At 39.6% G+C, this 26,389-nt stretch overlaps 1 protein-coding gene across 2 annotated transcripts in view; it reads right to left on the reverse strand.

Moving 5' to 3' along the window:
* The window catches only part of ZCCHC14 (zinc finger CCHC-type containing 14), a 33,478-nt gene that overhangs the window by 2,086 nt on the left and 5,003 nt on the right, over window positions 1-26,389 (reverse strand). The window contains exons 2-12 of one of the 2 annotated variants that reach the window (XM_035117494.2): window positions 25,606-25,729; window positions 12,159-12,232; window positions 9,989-10,060; window positions 9,681-9,790; window positions 5,581-5,675; window positions 5,430-5,484; window positions 4,479-4,752; window positions 2,940-3,031; window positions 2,428-2,552; window positions 1,988-2,128; window positions 467-1,906 (exon numbers count right to left, since the gene is read on the reverse strand). In XM_035117494.2, the coding sequence (XP_034973385.2) occupies window positions 467-1,906; window positions 1,988-2,128; window positions 2,428-2,552; window positions 2,940-3,031; window positions 4,479-4,752; window positions 5,430-5,484; window positions 5,581-5,675; window positions 9,681-9,790; window positions 9,989-10,060; window positions 12,159-12,232; window positions 25,606-25,729 (2,602 nt within the window). Of the gene's footprint in view, window positions 1-466; window positions 2,129-2,427; window positions 2,553-2,939; window positions 3,032-4,478; window positions 4,753-5,429; window positions 5,485-5,580; window positions 5,676-9,680; window positions 9,791-9,988; window positions 10,061-12,158; window positions 12,233-25,605; window positions 25,730-26,389 lie in introns of both variants that reach the window. The other variant, XM_035117493.2, reaches the window with a different exon arrangement.

The following is a 26,389-nucleotide window of genomic DNA, read 5'->3' on the forward strand; positions in this document are numbered from 1 at the left end:
TCTACATTTCACAAGCAATGACACATCACACAGTTGAGCACTATGCTGTTCATAGATAAGGAATGAACATATTAGCAGTAGATGTGAAATAAGGCAGGAGCACCAGGGATACCAGTTTTGAGTGCGAGCAATCTCAAAGCTTACTGCCACAAGAAACCAAGCCCTTATTACCCCACAAAACTCTGCTCTGCATGCTCACGCCAGAGCAACATTTTCCCACTCCTGTACTTTGGTTCTCTCAGGTTTGCTTCAGAGGGCTACTGCTCATCCACAAGAGTACAAACTATTGGCAAAATGTGAGACCTACAGTGGATTCAACCTGTACATGCTCAGACGTTCAATCACTTTAAATTACTGACCATTTTCAGATTTTCCTTTATCTACCACCCCCTTTCCCCAAGCAGCCAAACCTGTATTCTGAGCAATCTACCAACGCCACTTCCGGCAAACCAATTCTGTTCCTAACCTTGTCGATTGAAATCCATTGGTGGCTGCTTGCAGTCTTGAGCTCGGTGACCACTGGCTCCACAATTGTAACAGGACAGATTCCCATTCTTTTTATGGCCTGTACCACTGTTGTTGCTCATCATCCCCTGTGCTTGATACACCCCTGCTGTACTTGCCATAAAGCTTTGCATTGGTGGCACTGCAAACGTAGACTGCCCACTCATGACAGAGTCTGGTGTTATGCCACTGTTGTAAGGAGAGTGAACCATAGGGAAAGCTGAGCTGCTGTTGTACTGCTGTGTGTTGATGTAGCCACTGCTGCACAGTGGATTGAAGGGCAGAAATGGGAAAGTAAACATTGACGGTCCGGAAAAGGGGTGCTGGAAGTAATTAGCATAACTGACAGTCATGCCGCTTGAACCACAGTTCCCGCTACAGCCACAGGAACTGCACACCATGCATCCAGGAGGCTGCTGCTGATGGTGGTGGTGATGGTGGTGATTCTGATTTGGTACTGGGATACTTCCTCCTGAGCCACTACTACTGCTGTTGTAGAAATTGTTCTCGGCAGCTGATGAAAGCGTGGGGCTGGAGCTGGGAGCAGGACAACTGGGTAGGTTTGCCATATTTGCAAAGGATGTGGAGGGGTGACTGCTAGAAGAGGCAGTGTTGCTATTTGCACAGAAGCTGCTGCTGGGCATTGGGGCTACTGGCATACTGCTCAGGGCAGAAAAGGCCACTTTGGTATTGGCTGTATAGAGAGCAGTCCGGGGGTTTATTATTGCTGGGGACACACTGAATTGCATATTACTAGAGCAGGAAGACTGCCCCACAATGGTTGAATCAGTAGGAACTGAAGAGGATACCAGGAGTTTTATGGGGGGTCGTGCCACATGGAAGATGGAGCTGGAAGTTACAGTGGCTGTGGTGCTTGTTTCCACTATTATTCCCGGCTGCTGGGTTGTTTTCACCACTCTGTCTAGAGTGGAAGCATGTACCATTTTGGTCCTTGGACCAAAGTTAATTGAAGGTGTAGAGGAGCCATTTTCAGAAACTCCAGAGAGCACTTGCATGGGCTGATGGGGAGAGGCTGGCATCCCATCTACAACAGTACTTCCAAAGCTCTTCTCCATTTTGATGCCACTTCGAGGTGTGCCAGGTGAGAATTTTGTCCTGTCTTCTAAAGACAAAAGTGAGTGCATAGATGACGAAAGGAGCTTCATGTCTGTATTCCCTCGCTCTGATTTGTGCATAGAGTTCAGTATTCTAATTGGAGTGATGTGAGGGGAGCCCGCAGCCATCATCTGTACCGGCAAGGTGTGGTGACCGGATGGACTGGAACCGGCATCATTCTGCACTGGTAAAACCTGAGCAGTGGGCCTGGCTGAGCTGGAGTTGAAGTGATTCAGTAACATTACTGGCTTCTCCTTTTCTGAGGCTTCCAAGTGGACCTCTAAACCTACAAGATAGACAGATGTCAGGTACGACCAGTCACTTAAATGCGTTAGATGCCGCAACACAACGAGACAGCTTTTCTTACGTCTCTCATTCTCCTCAGCACTGTCTGAGCTCTCCTCCCGGGTATGGATTCCCATGGGGCTAGAAGAGGAGCTGGAGTATTCTGAAGAGCTTCCTTCGCGGGGGGTTGAGAGGGTTGGCTGATCAACATCAACACGTAACTCTTGGGGTGGGGAAGAGAAGAAGAAAAATCAAGTAATGTGAATGGTACTGTTAAGTCATCTTTAGACAGACAAAATCTGTTGTGACTCCCAAGTATATTTGGCTGATAGCCATTGTTAGCCGGGCTCAAAAATAGATCCATGGAAAGTAATTAACCTGAGTCTATTAATTCAATGGGTCTACTCTTCTAAGTATGACTATCCTGAACTACATTGCTATACAATATGTTACAAGAATTAGACATGCGCCAATCTTTCCTGAGTAGGAAATATACATATTCAAACATCATAGTCTTTTTACCTGCTGTATGGTTACCACGAATGCTTTGGATAGGACCAATATGAGTGGTAGGAGGAACTCTGGCCACCCCAGTGCTCAAGGAAGGGGATGTAGCTGGATTGAGGGTCCGTTTCTCAGACTTTTCCCTGGAATGAAAAGGGAAGTGTGGGAAGCAATTTATTAAAATAAACTTGGATTTAAATCTGAATTGGTTCTCTAATTTAAAGAATGTGTGGTATTCAACTAACTTAGAGTAAAGCCCACTAAAGAGATTCTATTCTATAATTTCAAGGGGTCTCACTTGTGTAAAAATTCGCTGCATATAACCTACTGGTATTTTTAGATTTATCATTCTAGACACATGCATGGGGTATAAATGCAACAAAATTTTAATTCAACTAGTGTTGAATTAAGCCAGTCCTGCTTCTGGGTTTTCCTTAGGCAAAGTCCACACAGCAAGCATTTTTACTGGAAAAATTAGGAGGAAAAGATCCTGAAATAACATGGAAAAGCCAGTTTTCTTTAATACCTACTTTTCCAACTCCAGCTGGGTCTTGAGCTTCTTCTTTGCACCCATTGTAAGGGATTCAAATTTATTCAGATCTTCTTCAGTAAGGCTCAGGAACTTAAGATAGGAAAAAAGGGAAAGTCAATTTTATAGTATGCATTTAAAAATGCTGTCTAATATGGCATACTTGACAAAAGTTTCTTTATGAAACCAATGAATATACAGTGGTACCTCGACTTACAAACGACTCGACAACCGAATTTTTCGACTTACGAGTGGTGCAAATGGCCGCACGCTTATGAATTTCTTGACATCTGAACGGAAACCGCGGCGGTTTTAGATAGGGTTTTTTCAACTTACGAATTTTTCTGTTTCCAATGCATTTCTATGGGAAATCACGTTTCCAATGGCGCTTTTTGACTTACGAATTTTTCGACCTACGAAGGTGCCTTCGGAACTGATTGAATTCGTAAGTCGAGGCACCATTGTAGTTAATTACATATTTTGCTTAGTTTTAAAGCAAAATATGTAGATTAGCTATATTCATTAGTTTCATGTGTTGTTATTACAGCAGCTAAGGATCTAGGGACAAACAAGTGTTTAACAGCATCCTAGTATAAAGATGAGCAACAGATTTAGGGACACTATGACTTCCATGCAAAATCAGCTTTTAAATTTGTTTTGTTGAACTATTGCTACTGATGCATGCCCTTGATCATTTCTATGTTATTTTGTCAAGCTACTCAACAACTAAGGTTGTCTCAGCATCCAATTTTATGTAAAATTATTCAGTAGTTATTTGTCAACTTGCAGACTAAAGGTACTTGTCAGATTCAGAACATCCAACCCAGACTTTATTTTCAGGCTTATTAATATTGATAATTATTCTAATAAAGCAGAGAGAAATACCACAACAATACCCCATTCTGTTATTAAATTCAATTTATATTTCATTATGTATCTTTTATGAAGGGTCTAAGATGTGCTAAGCACTGTACACAGGTTAAAGATATGTACTGTATTGGAAAACAATTTACTGCAGTGTAGAGCTTTAAATTTGAGAGCAAAAAATAGAGCAAGGAATCCACTAGAGGGCACTCTGATATTTTTTATATATAAAAAACAAACCAAGAGTAATGTTATTAGCTTACAACAGTAGCTTACAACATATCTGAACAGAGTTGTGAATAAAACTGTTAAAAAGAGTGACATTCATTTGAGCAAGGCACAGCATCTCTGCTCTTTCTCAGATCACATGAGGAATTTTGCTTTCTAGGAACTCATGCATCCAGGAAAAAAAGTCATCATAGAGGGGTGATTTATGTGCAACAGCTTTTATTAGAGGGTAAATACTTGTAGTGTGTCAACATTTCACAAAGAAACTTCTAAATAAGCCACTAGATGAAGACTTCTGCCAGAAAGCCAAATCGCTGAAGAAGCCATATCAGCATTTCTAATCAGTCTTAAGCCTTTCCCAAAATTTGCATTCTCTCTCTATACCACAGATTAATACAGCAAAACAAACACAGCAAACTGTTTTCCCCTAGCCAAGCCAGGACTCTACCTTCTCCATTGAGAGCTGTTTGAAAACAGGATAGTACTTGTGCAAGCGTAGTTTCCGCAGCCAGTCTAAAATCCCATTTTGTTCCTGGGGGGTTTGAGGACTGGGAGTCAATACCGATGAAGAGTTCTCCAACTGGGAGCGGCAAGTGAGTGAGGATGCAGCCCCACCTGTATGAGTGCAGTGGGGGAGTGCAACAGGTGTAGCGGCCGGATGCTGCACATGATGCTGGAGACTGTTCTGTGAAGACTGGATACCAGCTACGCCACATATAGGTCTGCAAACATAGAAGGAGAAACTATTCTATACATCAAATCAAGAACAGGAATGCTGTACATTCTCGTTTCATCCTAGAGCATGTCCCTTGACCCATGATGCAGTTTGCCATCTTTCTGAAGAGCCAGCATAACACTGAAAAGTCAGAGGGCTGGCGAATGTAAGGCAACAGTTACTCCAGCTGCTTAGGTTAAGGAATTACTTGTCTGACAGTGCCAACAGGCATAACCAAGAAAAGGGAGCAGAAGTAAGGATTATGTAGATGCAGTAAGTCACTAACCATCCTGCATACTTACTTCAACATGAGCCTCTTGTATAGAAATGTAGGGATGAGTTTTAGCTGCTTTTCATAGGACAGTTCTAAGTTAGCATTTATATCCTCATAAGTGTTTTGAGGAATTTGTTTCCATGGAAGAATATACATGGGAAATCTTACATCAGAACTGTAAATGATGTGTTGATTTTCAAATGCAACTAAACATTTTCTATGTTAATTCCCTCCACTGAAATAAAGCACCTGTACAAAGTAAAATGCCACCTTTGAATGTCTTTTGAGAATGAAGGGGCAATCTGTGAAGTCACTTTCAAAGTGATAGTGAAAAATGTTCCACATTATACAGAAATCTGAACAGCATGCCATAGCTTCCCTACATCACACATACACTAAATTCATCTCACCTTCCGGAAGCACCCAGCGTCGTACCTACTTTATAAAGGGAAGTGTTGCCTGGACCTAAAAACAAGGAGATCAGGTGTTTGGACAAGGCCTGAGTGGTAAAATGTCTATTCACATGTTTGTTAATAGGGAGAAATGAATCTTAAAACTCACTTGAACTTTGAAATTGCTGGGAGTGAGATGAAGTGCTGAAAAATTTCTTGACGTGGTCATTTTTCCAGATGTGGGAAGGTAATGATGCCAAATACCTGAAAAATGATTTCAACTGAGTAATGGTCTCTCTGCATTTGCACCACAAAGATCAAAACTGCAGCTTTTAACAGAAGAGTGCCAAAATGAACATTTTAGCACACAAGACACAAACAGCTACATGACACACTATGGAAATACCAGGCACACATACTGAGGAGGTCCCTACAGACAAATGCTGTTTGTTACAATGTGTAAATTGTCACAAGGAGCCCTGAACCTCACAAGTAGTCAATGAGAAGAATATGGTTCTCTCTTGATATGGAGTATACACAACAAAGGCAAACACCTACTAATTTCTGAAATGTGAAGTGGGTCATATTAACAGTGCAATGTGCCAAAAAAACCCAACATGAATCTAATCTGAATTTGTACGGATTGCTGCTAACCGAGCGCTATAAATCACAATTTATATATATGTGTAGGTGTGTACAAATGCATGCCACTTCTTTCAGAAGTTGTTTACAATATACAGAAGAACCATAAAACTAGTAACAGTTAAAAGCCAACTAATAAAATAAAATAATTTCAGCTACAAAGAACAATTCAGTATCAGCAAGTCAGGGAATGTCTGGGTAAACAAAAAGGTAGATTAGGGAGCTCATTTCACAAGGTGGGCATCATAACATAAAAAAGACCCTTCTCTGAACCCCAGGTAACCAAACTTCAGCAGGACATGGTATCGTCATAAGAACCCCATCCAAAGACTACAATGACCTGGGCAGCTATATGGATTTCCCCAGCCACTCTGGGCGGCTTCCAACAGAAGTATTAAAATACAATAATCTATTAAACATTAAAAGCTTCCCTAAACAGGGCTGCCTTCAGATGTCCTCTAAAAGTCTGGTAGTTGTTTTTCTCTTTGACATCTGGTGAGAGGGTGTTCACAGGGTGGGTGCAACTACCGAGAAGGCCTTCTGCTTGGTTCCCTGTAACTTGGCTTCTCGCAGTGAGGGAACTGTCAGAAGGCCCTCAGCATTGGACCTCAGTGTCAGGGCAGAACGATGGGGGTGGAGATGCTCCTTCAGGTATACTGGACCGAGGCCGTTTAGGGCTTTAAAGGTCAGCATCAGCACTTTGAATTGTGCTCGGAAACGTACTGGGAGCCAATGTAGATCTTTCAAGACCACTGTTATGTGGTCTCGGCGGCCACTCCCAGTCACCAGTCTAGCTGCTGCATTCTGGATTAGTTGTAGATTCTGGGTCACCTTCAAAGGTAGCCCCACCACTTAAAACTTCCCAAGGTAAATATTTAAAATGGAGGACAAATTTTGAAGTGTACATGTAGACCAGGATGGAATTGTGAACAATTAAAATTTCGGCAGAGGAAATATTTTATAGTATTATATTGCTCTTACATAATAAATTTTCAAGAGATCAACATTAGTGAAAGATAGCAGACAGGCTTTTAAATGCTCTCCTCTGCCAGTGCTTTACTTTCTCTTGAAATTAAAAAAGATTGAGCTCCCTAGAAACATATGCTACCAACTACATGCTATATATAAACATATTGTCGTAATTTATCCACAGGCTTGTTTGAAAGCAACTAAGTATCTGAAGGTCTCACGAGCTGCTTAGAAGCAGGAATGGAGAAGAGATCAAATTGGGGATATGTTTCTCTTGCATTTACATTTTTAATCACAGTTCTGATCATTTACTAGGGATCACAAGACCCAAACTGTGAAGGCAGTATCTGATTTGCAGACGAGTGGGGAGAAAAAATAAGCAAACCTCAACAATCCAGACCAAATCATGACATCTGGCAAGTCAACTGGTACTGGTATGTGCTCTTCTGGAACCTTTGGCCCAATTACAATCTCTATGGTCCCGTGACTGTGGCTTTATTTTACAGTGATCAGGGACATGTGAAAATCATTAATATGAAAAATGCAGGCACTACAGTTTTGGAGCCTCAAACTTGTAATAAATCCAGTTTTTTAAAAAGAAAGAAAGAATCTGGACTCCAACTCTTCTATGAAGCAGCAATCACTGTATGGATATGCCAGTTAGTACAGCAAAGGTGGACTAATTAAAACTGATCCCAAAAGCCCAGAAACCTCATGTCCTTCACAACTTGCAAAGCCATTAGCTGCAGTGATCCAAGTGATTTCTACTCATATTGCTCATGTCAGCGAAACATGAATTTCAATGCTGAGAAGAAACTAACTAAATGTTGATGGATTATTTGGTTTGTTACCAGAGGCACATACTTCCTGTCTCAGCCTGGGAAATTACTTGTGCTGTTCTGTCAATCCTAGCAAAAGTGAAGAAAGACATTCCTTGAGCCTAAATGATACACAGAAATTTTGTTTCCAACACACCACTGAGTACTATAAATTATGATTTTCTAAACTTGACTGGAGCCCTCAGAATACAGCCTATTTCCTGCTAGAGTAACTATTTTTATCTACTGAGCCTGGCTTATCATTTCAGGGGCCAAATAATGTTCTGGCCTAGTTAGGATCTAAAAAGCTGCAGTGGAGTCCTTAAGACTCATTTGAGCTGCATTACCACAAGCTATAACTTGGGCTTCTGCTACTAGTATGATTCCTTCTACTAGTATGATTCCTTCTTTTTACTTTAAAACTTGCTTGTTAGGGAACTTGGCACCATTATTTTCTGCCAAAATGATTCACCTCTCTTGTCACGAAGTGGAATCTCTCCATACACAGGCTTCCTGTTCTCTAAAAGATCCATCACAAACTACTTTTGCCGCTCAATGGCATTGTCCCATCATCTTTCTGCTCTTCCATCCCAACTTACTGTTTCCTGTGACCTTCATTTGTCCAATTCCACTACAGCCACCCAAAGGTCCCTGGTCCCTGAAACAATTCTACCTCTCTCCTTATGCCTTCAACTACCACCCAAAATGCCTCCTCAAACCACACCTTTCCTGGGAGCCCCTAGAACAACTCCCTAGTCCCAATACCCTGCTGTAATTTAGTCAGAGTGGGTAAATGAAATAATGGAATAATTTTATTGCTACCACCGTTGTTTCACTGTGTCTGTTTTTATATTTGTAAGCCCACTGGGAGTAAAGACCAGTCAAACCTGTTCTTTGTAAAGTGCTGTGTAAATAGATGGTGCTATCAAAATAAACTTTCACAAATGGCTGATACTTTGGTATCTGGTGGGCCCTTTTGGCTCCTAAAACTGCAAACAAGGGACCAATAAAAACCCCTACCAAGGAGAACTGCCTGAAAGTCTTAAACATGTGTAAAAATAATAGCAATTCAGGTACAGACACTGTCAGTGCTGGTACTGGGTCCAGAAGGTACAGTCATACCTCAGTACGCCTCGGTTTGAGTATTTTCAGTTTAAGTACTCCACGGACCTGTCTGGAACGGATTAATCCACTTTCCATTACTTTCAATGGGAAAGTTACAGGTAGGTAGCCGTGGATTCTTATCTCATTATGCATGATCAAGCTTTCTTTAGCACCTCAGCCCTTGCTTTTTCCCCGCAGGACCAATTGCAGTAATCAGCAGTCATTAACAGCCATCTACAGGTTTACCACTCCCATCAGCCCATCACCCATTCCCACCCACCCCCACCACCTTCTGAGTCTTCTGTTTCAAGTGTATCTGAAGAAGTGTGTATGCACACGAAAGCTCATACCAAAATAAAAACTTAGTTGGTCTTTAAGGTGCTACTGAAGGAATTTTTTTATTTCAATGGGAAAGTTCGCTTCAGGTTAAGAAAGCTTCAGGTTAAGTACGGACTTCCGGAACCAATTGTGTTTGTAAACCGAGGTACCACTGTACTAGATATGCCACCCCACATTTGGAGCATAATTACTCAACACTAAGGAAATGCTGTCAAGATAAATGTGCATAAAACTAACAGTAAACTTAAATCCCAGTAAATCTGACAAAACATTCAAAAACCAATATGCAGACAATCAAAGAGCAAGGGAATTATTAACAGCAAGTATTTGACCCAAACAGGTTTCCATTTGGTGTAGTTTCCTTTTTGCACTGACATAAAATACTTGCAAAGCATACCTAAGGTCCGATTCCAGGTCCATGTGGTTTCTTTCTAAGTAAAATGAATCTGGACCAGCTAGGCATGGAATGAATTTCTCCAATTTTTCTTCTGGGTACATTTGACCTAACTAAGAGAGAAGACAATATGTTTGAATGCAACAATTGAAAATGGAAAAAACAAACCAACCCAAGCTTATTTACACAATTTATTTAAAAACAGCACCTTGCAGATAGCCACTGTTTCAATTGTACTGATACTAAAACATACCTCAGGATGCTTCTGAAACATTTTTTTTATACAACCCAAGACATCTTATTCTTTTTACCTTTGAAATGAATTCAGCCACTTCAGCAGAAGACTTTGTTACCAATGTCACTGAAGAATCAGACCATAAGACCTTTGGGAAGAAAGAATAATTTGCGTTACCTGCATCAAACACATCTGGAATTGGCCTTGCTTGGATGCATGACTAGTGCCCTCAGATTGGTGACTGAAAAGCGGATTCTGGGATGTATCCCTGCCTACTTTTACATTCCAAAGATGACTATCTTCCTCCCATCTTCCTGGGGCCTCTGAAGTAATCAGCTACGCCACTGTCACTAATCTGTACTGGCACAGATTGCAACATTTTTTCTCCCATTGTTACACAAAATCCTTTGTTGATTATAGTGTATTACTTTGTATCTGAATTTCTGTACCAAATATATTTCAAGTTAATACTGTACTACAAATCCGAGCGCATTTCACATGCCATCCTTCGGACAGGTAGCATTACTCTATGTGGGAGGAACTGTTCCATATTAAAAAAGGACACGGAAACCATATACGTCACATGAACAAATTCTACAGTCAACACCTACTGTAACTTGTACAAAAGCTGTGGTTATACTCTGCTTCCTTAGGTCTGAAGCAAAAAAGCAGCACAAAATGTGCCTCTTTACATTAGCAAAATATTACTAAGGGAGAACTCCATATTGATGGAACAGTCAACATATTGCAATAATCACACCCACTTGCAGTGCAGGTTGTTAATGATAGGGGCTAATGCGTGCGAGAATATGACACATTGTAGAATCTGCAAATCTATTGCCTATCAGGACACAAGATGGGCTTCTGACCTATGCCTATGGATGTGCACCTGAAGATTTACCAAGCCAACATGGTAAGCATTCCCTTTCATGTATTTTCAATAAATTTATTGAAAATTTATTAACACTAGCCAGAGGATCATTAGGCTGTTGGCTGACTGATTTAATTCTGCTATATGTACATTTGAACACAATGCCCAAGAATTTATCCAGCACTTAAAATTTTGTACTTTTTCAGTCTGAGATAGAAGCATTTGTAAATTATGGGGAAATAATGCCTTATGCTTAAAAAAGAGGGGAGGGGGAGAAAATTAGAGTGATATTTCTACATGACTCTAGTATCGATGACAACCAAACACACACAATTTTCTAGAACTGATGCTGCTGCCAGAAGTACTGGTGAGAGGAGAGAGTTTCAAAATACATTACGTAATTGAGGAATTTCCTCTTCCCAGCACTTCTTCCACCAAAACCAAGAAACGAAAAGCAGGGTTTCTAGCACCACCACAGTCTTTTAAAAAATCTCTTTTACACACAGATAAATGATACAACGTGAGGAACTAACTAAGCTCTTCAGGTTATACAGCCTTCAGAACTATGGCAGGATGGTTCTATTAGATTACATCTCACTTGCCTTTCCAGACACTTGAATGTGAGAGAGTACCAATGAGATCTGCCCAGAGAGGATGGGATACAAATCTAAATTAAAGAAATATATTTGAATTCTCAGTACTATTTTTTACAAGTTGGCCCCAGAACAATTTTGCTGACAGCTACCTGTAATTTCCACTGAAATTCTAGCACAACACCCCTGTGTTATGCATGTGATATTCTGGGTAGAGCAGTTTATATATGCAACTCTCTCTCCTTTTGCAAATCACCAATAATAAAACAGCAGCCAAGTATAAGTAGAAAGCTGGGGAAAGAAGTTGTGAAAAACGGCAGAAGCATTTGGGCAGAAGAGGCAAAGAGGCTGCTTCTGCAATAGATTATCTACAACCAGGGAATCAGAGTGCAGCTAAAAGGCACAGGGATGTTTTGCTGTTGTGGCTTATACTGAGAGTAAAATATATTCAGTGCATTTTTTTAAAATGCTGAAATTAAATTTTAGCTATTCAACATCTTTACACCCATGTCCAATTTTCCCTATCACTGTATGGCTCACCTCCAGTTAGAACATGGTTTCAATATACTGTTTGGTTTAGCATATTGGGATGTAATATGAGAAGAATTTTATCAAATGTTTCAGATATAGTTTTGGTGTCAAAGCTAATAGCGGTTGAACACATAGTTTCAGTGAAAAGACATCTGCTAAAGCAACAGTATCCTCATGGCTTTGAGTGCCCCAAAGGCTGGTCCCTTTCATACCTCTTTTAAATTTAAAAGATCTCATTCCTTGGAACTTACCTCAAAGGAATATTCAAAGTTCCTATCATTCTTCCTGTGCGATAATCCCTTTAGTTCCACTTTTTCAACACTCACTGTTAGAAAACAAAATGAACAAGATCTGTTAGGAACATAGAAAACTGGCTTATACTGTCAGAACATTGGTCCATCCAGTTCACTACTGTCTACATGGATGGGCAGCAGTTCTCAAGGTTTCAGCTGCGGGTCTCTCCCAGCCTACCTGAAGATGCCAGGGATTGAACCTGGGACCTTCTGCATGCAAAGCAGATGCTCTGCCACTGTGCTATGGCCCTTCCCCTCAAAGGAATATTGTTGTGTCCCAAACAGGCAAAAGATGAATGCACAACATTATTTCCTTTCTCTCAGTTTCAGAGGTGCAGGTTCACAGATGTTCCTGGCAGTAGAAAACAGCAAAAACCCTGCACATCTATAGTGTACGCTGGTGTTCTTGGCTGGCATCAAACCAAACATGACAAAAAGACTTGGCAAATTGGTAGATAAGTTTCAGAATAATAATGACCCCTAACTCTCACACCTCCAAATAGGCTAGGCTAAGCATGGTGACTAGCTCAAAAATCATCCAGTAATAATCATGGGTAAATGGCAATTTCCAACTTCCAATCGTGTTTTCCCAAGGCAACCATCCAGCATTTGTTTCACTGTTGCTTTCAACTTTTACCTTTCCTAATGCACCCAAATTCTAGATCCTTGATTCCTTCTAGCAGCTCATTTCTACCTAAAACTTGTAGAATAAAGGCCTCTCTTATGAACTTCAGACAACTTCCCCATCTCTAGCAGCCTAGATTTGTAGTAAGCTATACTTCTGGTGAATACAGGAGCAATTGTGGTAACTATAATTGTGATTCTATGTGGAAGACGTTTACAGGACACAGTACTGTTTCTATTATGGTTGTGAAGGGGAAAGGTTTTGCTAATGAAGCGGGGAAGAACAAGAGAACCCTCCCCAATCATTGATACTTTGTCACCCAACTAAACTTTTCACTGGCTCCAGGAGACTAGGCTCTGCATACATTTGAACCTTGAATATTCAAACTCCAAGTTGTTATGTTGTGAACCGCCCTGTGATCTACAAAATGTAATAAATAAAATAAAATAAAAATAACAGTGAGGTGTAGCCATACTTTTCTATTGAAGGAAAAATACCCCGTGACACCTTAAAGCAGGCACCCCCAAACTTCGGCCCTCCAGATGTTTTGGACTACAATTCTCATCATCCCTGAGCACTGGTCCTCTTAGCTAGGGATCATGGGAGTTGTAGGCCAAAACATCTGGAGTGCTGCAGTTTATGGATGCCTGCCTTAAAGACTAACAAATTTATTATGGCATAAGCTTTTGAAGATTAATCTTCCACTTCATCAAATGAAGTTGTCTTGAGTCACTGAAAGATGCTGCTGTAATAAATGTGTTAGTCTTTAAGGTGCAACAAAACACTTCATTAATTTTACCAGAGGAAAGTTAGCATCAAAGTCCCTTTGCCACTGGGATTCTTTGCCCTTTCCTCTAGGAAATTTGGTTCTTGTTGTCACCAAGTAGAGATGTACTGATCAGTTGAGGAGCTATGCATATGCAGAATGGTTGCTCACAACAGTCTTGAGGATTTTCAAAAGCCAAGACTGCAGACCACCTCAGACAGAGCTTTAAATGGAGCATTTCTGTGTTATTCTAAGCACTGGCACCCTCTTCCATTGCTGCTGTGCATGAGAAAACACATACATTTGCTCCTATTGTCAACTCAAAAGGTGCTCATCAATCAAGCTCAAGATGGACCGGATTTTCTTTTTGAACTTCATAAATGACTTAAAACAGGCCAAGGCCATTTTCAGAAGTCATATGCTGTTATTTCTGAAATTAAAAGAGACTTTATATTAAGACATGGTTAATGAAAGCATGACTAGGCAGCAAGAAACGACATAGGCACTTAACTTGCTCTATCTGCCAAACACTTATGGAATAAAGCCACAAATGGGAGCTACTAAAACTCACATTTTAATTGTCCTGAACTCAACTTCAAAAGATATCAGAAATGTCTTTGAGGAAATCTTCAGAAGTTGACATCAGTAAGGCCTCTCTTAATAAAGTTACTAAAGGACAAAGTCATGCTGAAATACTGTTTGCCAGTTTATGCAGAGCTGAAGTTGTGAGCATTTTGAAGAACAACTGACAATTTTAAATTTGCTTTGCAAATCACCCAATACAGTACTGTACTGGCACTGAAAACAGAATGAATAAGAGTTCCAAACAGCCTTTCCAAAAAGGAAACATCACTCTTAATGAATTGTTTCTTTTTTACATTGCAAGATTCAAAGAACTATACCGTACAACCACTTCAAGCCTTAAGGTAAACAGCTTTTATTCAAGACTAAGGCTTTACAACTGAGGCACATTTGGACCATCGTTGTTTTAAAATGTGAGCTAGATGATAGGCTGTCAGAACCCAAAATTAGTGCTTACTCAGAATGTTTTTAACATATGCAAAATACTCAATTTTGAAACAAAAGGAAGAGTTGGTTGATTGTACCTTTCTAAAAACACAACTGTTCTTAGCTTGCTGGTGAATATGCCAGCAGGCAAAGTCAACAAGAACATGTTTAAAAATAGCAATGTCTGTATAATAGCAGCATTCATATGTAACACTAAACCATAACATTTCGTTTAGCAAACCCTACTCTGCAGGTGTACATGCAGCCAGAGCCCCTCCCACTTGCACAAAGGGAGGAGCAAACAAACCACAATGGGAAAAGTTTAGCATGTTGTCCAAACCTAAGATCATGATTTGTTTCATCCAAACAAACCACAATCCCAGATTCAGATATACTAAACTTTCCCTGTCATGGTTTGCTCACCCACTTACACAAAGGGGCATGATTTAATAAGCCAAACTTTATGGCTTACCATGACCGGCAAATGCAGCCAGTGAATAAAGGTAATTTGGAAAAAGTCAACACAAATATTTAAGCATTTTTCCAAACCTCACTTAGCTCCCTTCTCCTCTTGCCCACCTCTTGAATAACATCATTTCTCTCTACATAGTGAATTCCAGTTTTAAATGAAAAAGTTCATGTTTCACTTTTGCTCAGTCTGGTCCATATTCAGAGAGTACCAACATATAGGAACCACTGAAAGAAACTTAAATAAAATAAAAACTCAACTAAGCTTCTAGAACTATTTAATACTTGTAGTATTACTTTTCAGTACTTTGTACCCAAACCACATGTTCATCTTCCTCTAAAACCTAATCAGACTTAACTAATAGGGATTCATAAGTGCAGCCGGTCATTTATTTACAGAGTACTCATTCCACTGAGTAGGTATCTGAACACTTTGCCATGGATGGAAAGAGGGACATAGCATGCTATCACCATCAGCCCTACAGGGAGCAAGTGCATTGTTTTGATCGCATCTGCTATGTTGCTTAGGCAACTGCTTCATCATAGGTGAACTAGTCAGGCCTGAGGGCAAAAACTAAAGCTGCCATCCTTATGTCCAAGGGTCATAAGACTTGGCCTCAAAATAAAGTAATAGAAGATGGATTCAGCAACTCATAAGCTGGTGTCTGGTGCCTTTCAGTACAAATGATCCCTGAATTCATTCTGTTTATTAACTAAATCTGAAACACAGGCTATAAGATGTTTAAAATGTGTGTAAACTGCATTCAGACAGAAATCACAGCAATGCTGAATAGTATGTGCCATTGCAAACTCAGGAATATAGCTGATACTATATTATTGGGGCTTCAACAAAGGCCCAATAGAACACTCCACTTGAACTCCTTTTTTCACCCCCACCCCACCCCATTTATAACAGCTCAGCTGAGCTTCCTATCTCATGACCTACTCTGTTCTAAATCATTAAATATTAAGATGACACAGAAACCTTTAGACTTAAACTTTACTCTATTTAAGGCTCAGCACACGAGACACAGGATTCTCCTGATACACATTAACTTGTTCCAGAGACAGCATGAGCACAGTACTTTCCTCAGGGAGCTCAACTGGTGCCTTCATTATACACATTTAGGTGGCCTTCGGCTGAGTGACATCTGATACCCTTTAAAAATGTGATGTGGAAGGGGTATTATTGGGTGGTCTTTGGTTTTGTTTTAATTATGTATTTTCTGTTTTTTGTATTGTGATTTTGTGTTGTGAACCACCCTGAGGTCTACAGGTATAAGGCATTATACAAATTTAATAAATAAATTGTGGGATGTAATCCACTGGGAGCAGTCAAATACAACATTCCTTGTTTTGCTAGAGTGGACATGCAAGGGAATGTGTGGTCCAGCCAATCGAAACTTCCTGTTCCTCCTGGGCTGGAGCATCCTTGCATGTGACTGGTAGGTGGGCGTGACCTTTCCAGACCTGGTAAAAGGCCAAGTCACGCAGCCACCTCCCTCTCTTTGATCTTTTTTCGTCCTGCGAACTTCCTGATTCACCTGGACTGTACTGCTGGCTGCCAGCCAAGCAATCCCCCAGGTTATCTCCCATATGGGGTAAACCTGTTTGTACATGTTTGTAACTTTAAGTCTAAAGCCTGCCTTCAGGGATCACACTGTGCTCTATCTGATCATGAGTAAAACTACTTTTTGTTACTTATAAATAAGACTGTTGTGTCTTTATTCTTTTAGGAGGGATCAAAGGGGGTCTTACCAGGAATAATAAAACATGTCTCAATCTGGGCAAGCCAGACTGAATTGTATATTGTCTTAAGAGAACCACACAAGTTCGCAACCAGCTTTCTGCTGCGTAAGAAGGGGAATGTAACTCTGCTATAAAAAGAAATTTGCCAGTGTGAGTTAGGAAGGATAATAATCAATATGTCCTCTCCTGCCACCCTCAACATTCCCACATAAATAAATTCCAGCCAGGCAAAAGCACTTGAGAAGAGCACTGAAAAGGGCAGCGAAGCCTCCTATTTGGGGAAGTGTCTTGAAGGTTGGAAAGACCTGGAGGGCCATATTTTACCTCTAGACCTGAGATTCCCTGCTCCTGTTTTATGGAATAGCAGTATTCATAGGGATAAACACATGGAATGCTTATTTATTGGTTGAGTCCCTTACTTTTAAATTGCTGTGCTAATCTTTTTTATGTTCCTGGCTGGTTCTGCAAATGGGTTTCTTTCAATTTCAGACGGTGAATAACTCTCATGTGTCTCCAAAAACAGGATCTAAATTAAAAGAAAAACTTGTGCTCATATCCTTTCATTCTTAAAAAAAATAAATCAAAACAAAGTATGAATTCAATGGCCAGAGGAGTAGTGAAGTCAGCATTTTAGTTAACCACAAAGTCCATCTTAATAAGTATTCCAGAAGTTTATTAGTATATTAAGGGTTATGAGAAAAAAATAACTGCTATTTAAAAGGGGAATGACTCATCTCAGGAACAGGAAACAAAAAACCAGATGAATATTATTTCTGCACAAAACAGCTGAATACAACACAGTATGGTCTGCTGCTAGAAGCAAAAAAATATTACTGTATTTTCCTGCATATAAGACTACTTTTTAACCCAGGAAAATCTTCTCAAAAGTCAGGGGTCATCTTATACGCCAGGTTGTATTTCTTATATGGCGAGTATATTCCAAACTCTATATTTTAACTGGAAACATTGGGGGTCGTCTTATACACCCAGTCGTCTTATACACCGGAAAATATGGTTTCTTAAAGGTCCCTGGATAACAGTGCTATATCTTTATTGTTAATACAACTGAGTCTGCCCACTCTCTAGGAGGCTTTAAAAAAAGAAAATGAACAAACTTGTGAAAAACAAAGTGTTGTATGTCTGTTCCTGGAGCTGAGAATATATTGTTGATCATCACACTACTCTTTCAAATTCTTACCTCCTATTCACTGCATACCTAATCTATGAAATGTGTGCAGAAAGACAAAGGTGGAATTAAAAAATGTCAAAGTATCTCCAGTGCCACACTTCGTATCAGTCTAAGCAAATGTCCTGATTTTTTTTGGCAATCTCAGTTCTAGGTAAAAAACGGATTCCAGACTTCAAGGTAATACAGTAAGTACATGCATCCCTTCTGAAAAATGTGATCATCCAAAGTTCAGAGGTCAGTTCACGACCTGCAGCTTAAATATAAACTTTTCAAATATATAAAATCTATACTTGGTTGAATGTAGCTTCATTTCAGGGAAAAAAGGGTGTGAATCAATATCTAGAACAATTGAGGTTGGCAATGCCAAAATGAACACCCACATTTTAACCATTTTGAATCTTGGGAACCTATCCTTGGAGCCAGCAAGCTGTAGACAGAAAAGACTTAAGCTAACTTTCATAGCTGCCAAGTTCTCCCCTTTTTTAAGGGAAATTCCTTTATGCTGAATAGGCTTCCTCGCGAGAAAAGGGAAAACTTGGCAGCTATGCTAACTTTGCAAATGATTTTTTTTTGGGGGGGGGGTTGCCACAAAAACAACATTTGGCTTTGAATAAAGCCTTTGAAGTACAACATGCAAGGCTCACTTTCCAACTGTAATAGAAGGAAACTCCCTGTATGGGAAACCCGGATTGCTCCAAACACAGGATCTCTAGAGCAGGCATCCGCAAACTGCGGCCCTCCAGATGGTTTGGGCTACAACTCCCATGATCCCTAGCTAACAGGAACAGTGGTCAGGGATGGGAATTGTAGTCCAAAACATATGGAGGGCCGAAGTTTGGGGATGCCTGCTCCAGAGGCATAGCCCAGTGGAACGTTCAGTACACAAAATTAAAACAAGCTATTAAACAGGCTGGATGCATGTCACAGTAGATGAATATAAACCTATGTTGCAGCTACATGCACAGTTGGTTGCCCAGTCTCAGAATGATTTCTTAAGAGCTAGAAAAGGGCAACTAAAAATTACCAATTGGTAGGAGCAGTGTGAGCCTTTTTATTTTTTAAAGAGATAGGGAATGCTGGGGTGGAGGATATGACAGAGGGTTTATACAATGACAAATCGGGTGGATCAAATCGGGTAAATGAATCCAGCATTCATTTTGATACACTATTTTTCTATGTACAGGGTCTACCTACTCTATGAACAGGGAATCATTCTGGTATGCAGTCTCTCTACAGGTAATTTTGTGATACAGCCCAACAACAATTTTACCATTTGATCTACTGCTTGAATGGGCAAGGCCTGATTTGTAGTTTTCATGGCTAAACAATGCAGCCATAAGCTTTTAAAAAAGGATCGAACAAATTCAGTGTAATAAGTCTATTAATGTTAAAATTGAATTTCTGCAGTATCCTGTGAAATAAACAGCAACTTCACATAATTAATCAAATCAGGATCTGAAGCAGCTGCAGAACGTTCAAGTTTTCGGGCATTAATTAATCCATGTAGGATTATACCTGGAACCTGTCAGTGGGACTACAATATAGTATCAGCAGCTGCTCTGACAGCATGCGCCTGAGAACTGTCTTGTGATAAGACACCCCAGCCAGATCAGATGGCAGTAACATTTGTGACTAAAAAAAAAAGACTATGAAATTAGATTGTGAAGAAGTGATTTTCTACATTTTGATGATCGTGTCTATTGATTTACATGGGGATTTCAGTGGACAAAATGGAATTCGTAAACAGAATATACATGTATACATACAATATAAAAATAGCATAGCTGCCAAGTTCTCCCTTTTTTTAAAGGGAAATTCCCTTATGCTGAATAGGATTCCTCGTGAGAAAAGGGAAAACTTGGCAGCTATGAAATAGTGAATATTATTTTAAGATGTAAAATATTATAATACTGCATCATAATACTGTATGCCAGGGTGGGGAAACATCAGCTTGCAGGCTAATCTTGGCTTGCCACATTACCCTATGAGACTATTTTCCCCATAACACGCCTACCTGCTGACGTCAATAGTTACATCAGCTGATATGGGGGAGGATATGATTTAATCCTGCCTTGGCTGTCTTATCCTGTTCTCAGCAGAGCCCTCACACCTCCTTCCCAAGGCCCAGCTCCTTGCTCACCCAGCTTTGGGAAGGCAGTGAGAGGGCTAAGGGCAGGCGTCAAATGTTGCTGAGGGCCACCAAAAAAGGTATTGAGGGCCGTATGTGGCCCTCGGGATGAGCATTGGACCACCCTGTCTTAGAAGCTTATAGATACTGGTGTCGCATACAATTGCAACAGAGCCCACACGTTACTGGCCAGCGTGCCCACACATGCCCACTTGTTGACAATCTACACTACAGCATGAAAGAATCAATTGCCTCGTTCATTTTTAAAAGTAGCCTCAAACTAACTCTTTCCCCCTACTACTAAGTAGCTATATACAAGCCTGAACTATCAGAGGACTGTTGCCTTCCAGAAATCTAACAAATGCCAACCCAGTCCAGACACCTGCCTATTTTTCCTTCCCTCTTCACCAAGTCCTTCCAAAGTACAATACTTTAAATGGGAATCTATGACATGCTGTATTTCGGATGAAAGTAGAAAAAAACAAACAACTGTAATTCATCTTCAAACTCTTACAAATTTCACAAAACACCTGCCCCAATTCAAAATACAGAGAATGCAACTATTATCAATGCATGGCTTCTTGCTATCCAAGGAATAACAGCCCCATCCAATCACTCTTTGAAGTCATATATACACCCAACCTGTTCACATGAGTCACACAGGGATACTCTCTTAAATGATCTTGGTGATTTATACCACTTTCTCTCAGCCGTGTATGTAAATGATGTAATTTCATCACTGCTGCCCCTTCAAGTTATTGTTAAAAATAGCACAGGCATGATGCACTGATGAAATGGATACACTCAATGCAGTGAGGTAATGCAATAAATCAATGGTCCTTCCTAAGAAGCACAACACAAGACGTTGGAGAGGATAGCAGCTCTGCATTTTCTACTTGGTCTTTTCCTCCTTCTTCTGCTTTCATTTTTCCTTGATCAGAGAAAACAAAATGATGGCTATTCAAACTATAAAATCAATTTAAAAATCAATTTGGTGGGGATAGTCATTCCCATTACTTCTAAAGTTGATCAAAAGGCTGCATCATTTACCCCTTTTAAGACTTAAAATTGCCTAGACCACATAGACTCAATGTAGATTAACAACATTAGAAACAGAAGAACTTAAATATGCCATAAACAATTTCCATGCTTTAAAAGTATACTACTGAAGTATCCCATGAAAATTACAGTACTGTACTTAAATGTGGCCATGACTTTAAACGAGTTCAGCTTCAACATTCACTTTCATCTTAAGTTTAGAATACTGCTACATGGTAGAGCTGCATAACGGACAGAAAATCCACGTTTTACTAATTCTGCATCATTTGAAATCTTAAATGGTGAAGTATTTGGAGTTTCATCTGGTTTTCATTCTCCTTGGCTAGGGCCGGACATACTTCTTCACATCACTTTCCAAAGTTTTCCATTCATAGTAGGCCCTCACAATCAAATGGCACTGGTCCTGACCCAGCCACATGTTATGATCTTCTGTTCTATGGAGCTTTCTATTTTATCAGGTTATATTCCTCTCAGACCAAGGCCTGTATACTGCAGGTGCTGTTTGATAGAAGTTTTCTCAGCAGTGTTAGCCCTGATATTTTTTCATATTTGGACCCTATACAAAAACTACTACAGTGACTATGAATTCCAAGCAGGCTGCAGGAAAATGTATACGTACTTTCTCAATTCTTGCATGAATATTATTCTCACTTGACTTCAGTTAGATCTAAGTCCACATATTTGCACTCAGTTGAGAGCCATCATCTCCAAATCAATTCAATACTGGCATTATAAAGATCAAGCTTTTCCCTTCCCTCCACATGCAAGTGGATACATTCTGGGTAACCTCTTATATTACTGCTGACATTTTAACCTCACCACCTTTAAACCATTGGATGTTCAACTTCAAATGTTTTTTAAACAAGTCTTCCAGAGAAACATGTGTGTATACAAGCAACATATATTAGAAAATATGTGAGCAAGAGACTGAGTAATGAGTGAATAGCAATAGCAAAAAATAATGAAACTAGCGATCAACAGTACAGTATTCTTTCATCTCTTTAAAATTTAACCACTCTGTGCAGGAAAATAACCTGGGGGAGAAAAAACTTTAAGATGTAGATCGATTCTATGCTGAGGTACAACATCTATAACAGGGTCAGAAATCTTCAGCCTGACAGCTATATTCCCTTGTTGGAAATCTTCAGGGGCCACATGCAAGTGGTGGGTGGAGTCAGAGGCAATAGGAGGAGGAGGAGCTAATTTTAAATTTACCTTTGTAGAGAAAGACTAGTTTCATACACTCACACCTCTCCTCCATCCAGGCAAAGAAGAAGCATTATCAGAGTTCACAGACACATTCCACTCAGGCAAAAACACTCACGGAGGGCAAGAAGGTGGGCCAAATGTCAGACCAATTAGGGTGTGGCCTGGGGAAAAGGGGTGTGGCCTGTGGATCCAACTCAAGGATCAGATATAAAAGCCCAAGGGTATCATTTGGACCCTGGTCTGAGGTTCTCTACCCCTTAATTATAAATGCAGAACTGTCTCACAATATTTGTTTTACACCCTACTAAATATGTTAAAAGAAAGAGAGCCCTACACACCACATCACATAAAAATCACATGTTTCTATATTGCAATGATTGCTTGAGCTTGGAAGTTGCTACATTCTTGACATGACTGCATACCTGTTATATATGTTCCTATGTAAGTGCTCCAAAGAAGTCATATGAGAAGCCCTAAGCAGTAAGGTTTTTAATGTTTTCTCCATTATAAAATACTACTGTAAAAGCTTATTGAATGTAGAATTCTCTTCGACATCTGGTTTAATGTACTCTATCCCACACTATGCTTTTGGAAAATATGCTGTGGTCAGGACAACATCTGTTACAGTTCTAAACAGACATGCAGCATACATAAATACTACTTGTTGCTCTTATCATCTGCCCCAAAAGTAGAGAGAATAATCTTGTTTTGTTTTATGTTTATATTCAGGGACCTTAATTGCAGGTTCTCTAGCAACAATATAAAAGAAATGTCCAATGTTTAGCAGGTACTGGTCAACTGAATGCCTGTATTCATTTTTAAAAAATATTGGACTAGAGCAATGTTCTCACAAACCAGTACCCTCCAGGTGTTCCATCAACCCAGGCCAGCATGACTAATGGTAGAAGATGATGGGAGCTGTAGTCCCACACATCTGGGAGGCACCAGGTTGGGAAACTCTGGACTAGACTGATTATACACAGATCATTCACTGGATTATTGTCAGGGAGGCTCTAGTTTTGTCTGTGCATGTAATCTCACAGAATGGAAAGACTGTTTTTAATTCTTTTGGAAATTAGCTCAATTTAACATGTAGACAAAAAGACAGAAGCTGAACTTCATAATGAATTAAACTTCTTGGACTTGCTTAGTCAAGTTTAACTCTTTTTGCTTCAATGCATACTTTAGGAGTGTCTATGTAGAATACTTTGGCACAAGAGAAGTTGTGCCTATATTAATGATAGTACATGATTTTCCATCATAACAAATCATATGGTGAAGAGGGTAGTATCACAAATATCCCTAGATGATATTTGCAGATTGCCAATTGAAACAGAACACTGGGAGCATTGATACCTTTCCTAGCACCACAGTGAGTTAAAGTTTGTTTAATTAAATCTCACATTCTAAAATCCCAATGGAAGTCTGGAAAACTCACTCTGACTCTAGGAAAGATATCAAGACTTCCACTGAGATTTTAGAATGTGAGATTTTAATAAGCAACCTGTAACTCATTCTGGTGCTATGAAAGGTACGTTTTGCTCATTAAGATCTCACATGCTAAAATCCCAGTGCAAACAGAGAGGGCCAGACCTATATAGATCCACCGATATTGGAAATGTATGCCCTTGAGGTATGAAACATACAAACTATGAAAACCCACAGAACAACAATAACTGGACTTGAGGTAACAATGGAAAGCAGCTTACAATTGTTTATAAAGTGGAACTTAATTGAAACATTGGACATTCAGTACAACAGTGCTTTGCCCTACATGCTCAAGATAGGCTGTCAATTCAGAATCTGCCATGTAGGTCTCTACCGAAGTGGGCAAATACAACCTGGCTATTAATTCCACTTGCATGAACTAGAAAAACTGAAAGCAGATTTGTACTTGTTTGAGACATAAAGCAGCATAAATAATAGCATACTTCCTTGTTTTGATTCTCTAAATCATTTAATACTATTATAATCTTTTAAAGACACAAGGAGGAATGCAAGACAGAGCCATGGAAAACACACCTGCACATCAATACAATAAAAAATAGCAACTCCTGTAGCTAACCAGAAGCTCTGGGGGCAAGCACTACTATAATTGTTGCTGTTACAGAACTGCCACAGAGAGGTGAGAGATTGTTGCACTGGAAAATAAATAGGGAATGAACAATGCACTTTCCTTTCCTTCTGGATTACCGCTGGATTGTTCACAAATATAAAGCCAAACCAGGAACAGCACGCTTAGAAAATTAAGCATTTCCTGTTTTCATTAAAACTGAACTAAACAAAGAATTTGGATTCACTAAACATTTTACTTTCAAGTAAGTATTAATAGAAATGTTTTGTCTGCTTATAACTAAGGTCAGTTCATTGGCCAGGTTCCAAAACACAGAGTCAAGGGACAAAGGACAAATAACTTGGCTTCTGCTTTCCAAGTCTTTGCTGTAGAATCATCATTCTCTCTAACCCTGGCACAAGAGGGAAGTTTCAGCACACTTGGAGAAAGCCAGAAGTTTGCAGAAGTACAAATCCCATTTTAAGAAAAATCCTAAATGAGGTTTGAGCATGCTCAGTCACCATGGAATGCTGGTGAACTACTGGGGTGGGAAGGGGGAAGAGGAAAGGAAGAACAGAAAACCAAGTGGGAGGGGAATTGGAGTATATTGGAGGGGAGATTACTAACTGGAACTCCACACTGCAACATTTTGTTGCAAATCCAACTTTTCAACACCTGTGCATTTTCTGAAATTGCCAGTGGTTTCAAAAGAATTGTTTTAATCATTATACAGGAGATACGGAACACAAGAGGCTTATTCAATACATAAAAAGCATTACTGGTTATACTACACAAAATATAGATCAGAATTCCTTCCAAAGGACAACCTGCTAATGTCTAGTTGCTATTGGAGACCAAGTCCAGAAATGCAAAGAATGGAAATAATAGAAATAGTAGAATTGGAGAGTTGCAAGAGACCATAATAGTCATCTAGTCCAACGCCCTACAATGCACATGAGCATTAAATACTAATTTATTGTCAGGCATAATTTATGTGCATCAGTTTATCTATAAACTGATATTAATTCAGCACTGAACGAGAAACACCAAACACACTTTATCATCTAGAGTCAATATTTTAAAGCAGAAATATATCTTTTTCTTCAAAAATAGTACTATACAGAAATATCATGCAAAACCCGTAGATGCACCTTTGGAGTGTTTCCCTGAAGGCCTCTTGGGTAATGACTCCTCAATGGAATGTGCTGATGTATGTAGTGCATTTTCTAAACTGTTACCGATGTTGTTTATGGGGGTCTCAGATCTTGGAGTGACCTGGGAAGGAAGAAAACCACAAGAAACAAACTAGTCAGTTTTATTTCTCCAAGTCAGAATCTTCTAATAGCCCCATGGTTATTTATTTGAAAGCAACTTTCCTATTTATAAGTTCCTTTGCATTTATGGTATGTTATCATACCCATGATGAGGATCCAAAGGATATTACACTATGAGGTTTCCAAATTAGGATTCAGTTCAAGATTTGGCATTGCATATGAACCAAAACAATGTGAACAACCTGAAGACTCTTGTTTGTTGGAGCCTAGCTTGCATCAGTTTACTACTGTTTATCCTAGTTGCAAAAGGGTACCTAAATTCCCCAAGATTTCATTTTTTGGATGTAAGCCTGACTCTCATTTCACAACCAACACAAGTTCATCTAATACAATGACTCACTTTCATAAAATACACATGAACAAAAGCCCCCAATAATTTCCAAATGCAGCACTTAAGGCTACAAATGTTATTGTAGCTGGGGCTTAATACAACTGTAACTTTTTCCTCAAATCAATATATGGTTGATATTCCTCAGAAGGAAGAAATGTAGTAGAACAATTGTTTACAAAATCGGCTGTGTTTTCTGAGGCCCTTCCCTTTCTTAAAGTTACAGAATGCAACTGTTGGAACATAAACCATTATATACACTGCCTTACTATT

The sequence above is a fragment of the Zootoca vivipara genome, chromosome 6, assembly GCF_963506605.1.
Source record: "Zootoca vivipara chromosome 6, rZooViv1.1, whole genome shotgun sequence".
Lineage (NCBI taxonomy): Eukaryota > Metazoa > Chordata > Lepidosauria > Squamata > Lacertidae > Zootoca > Zootoca vivipara.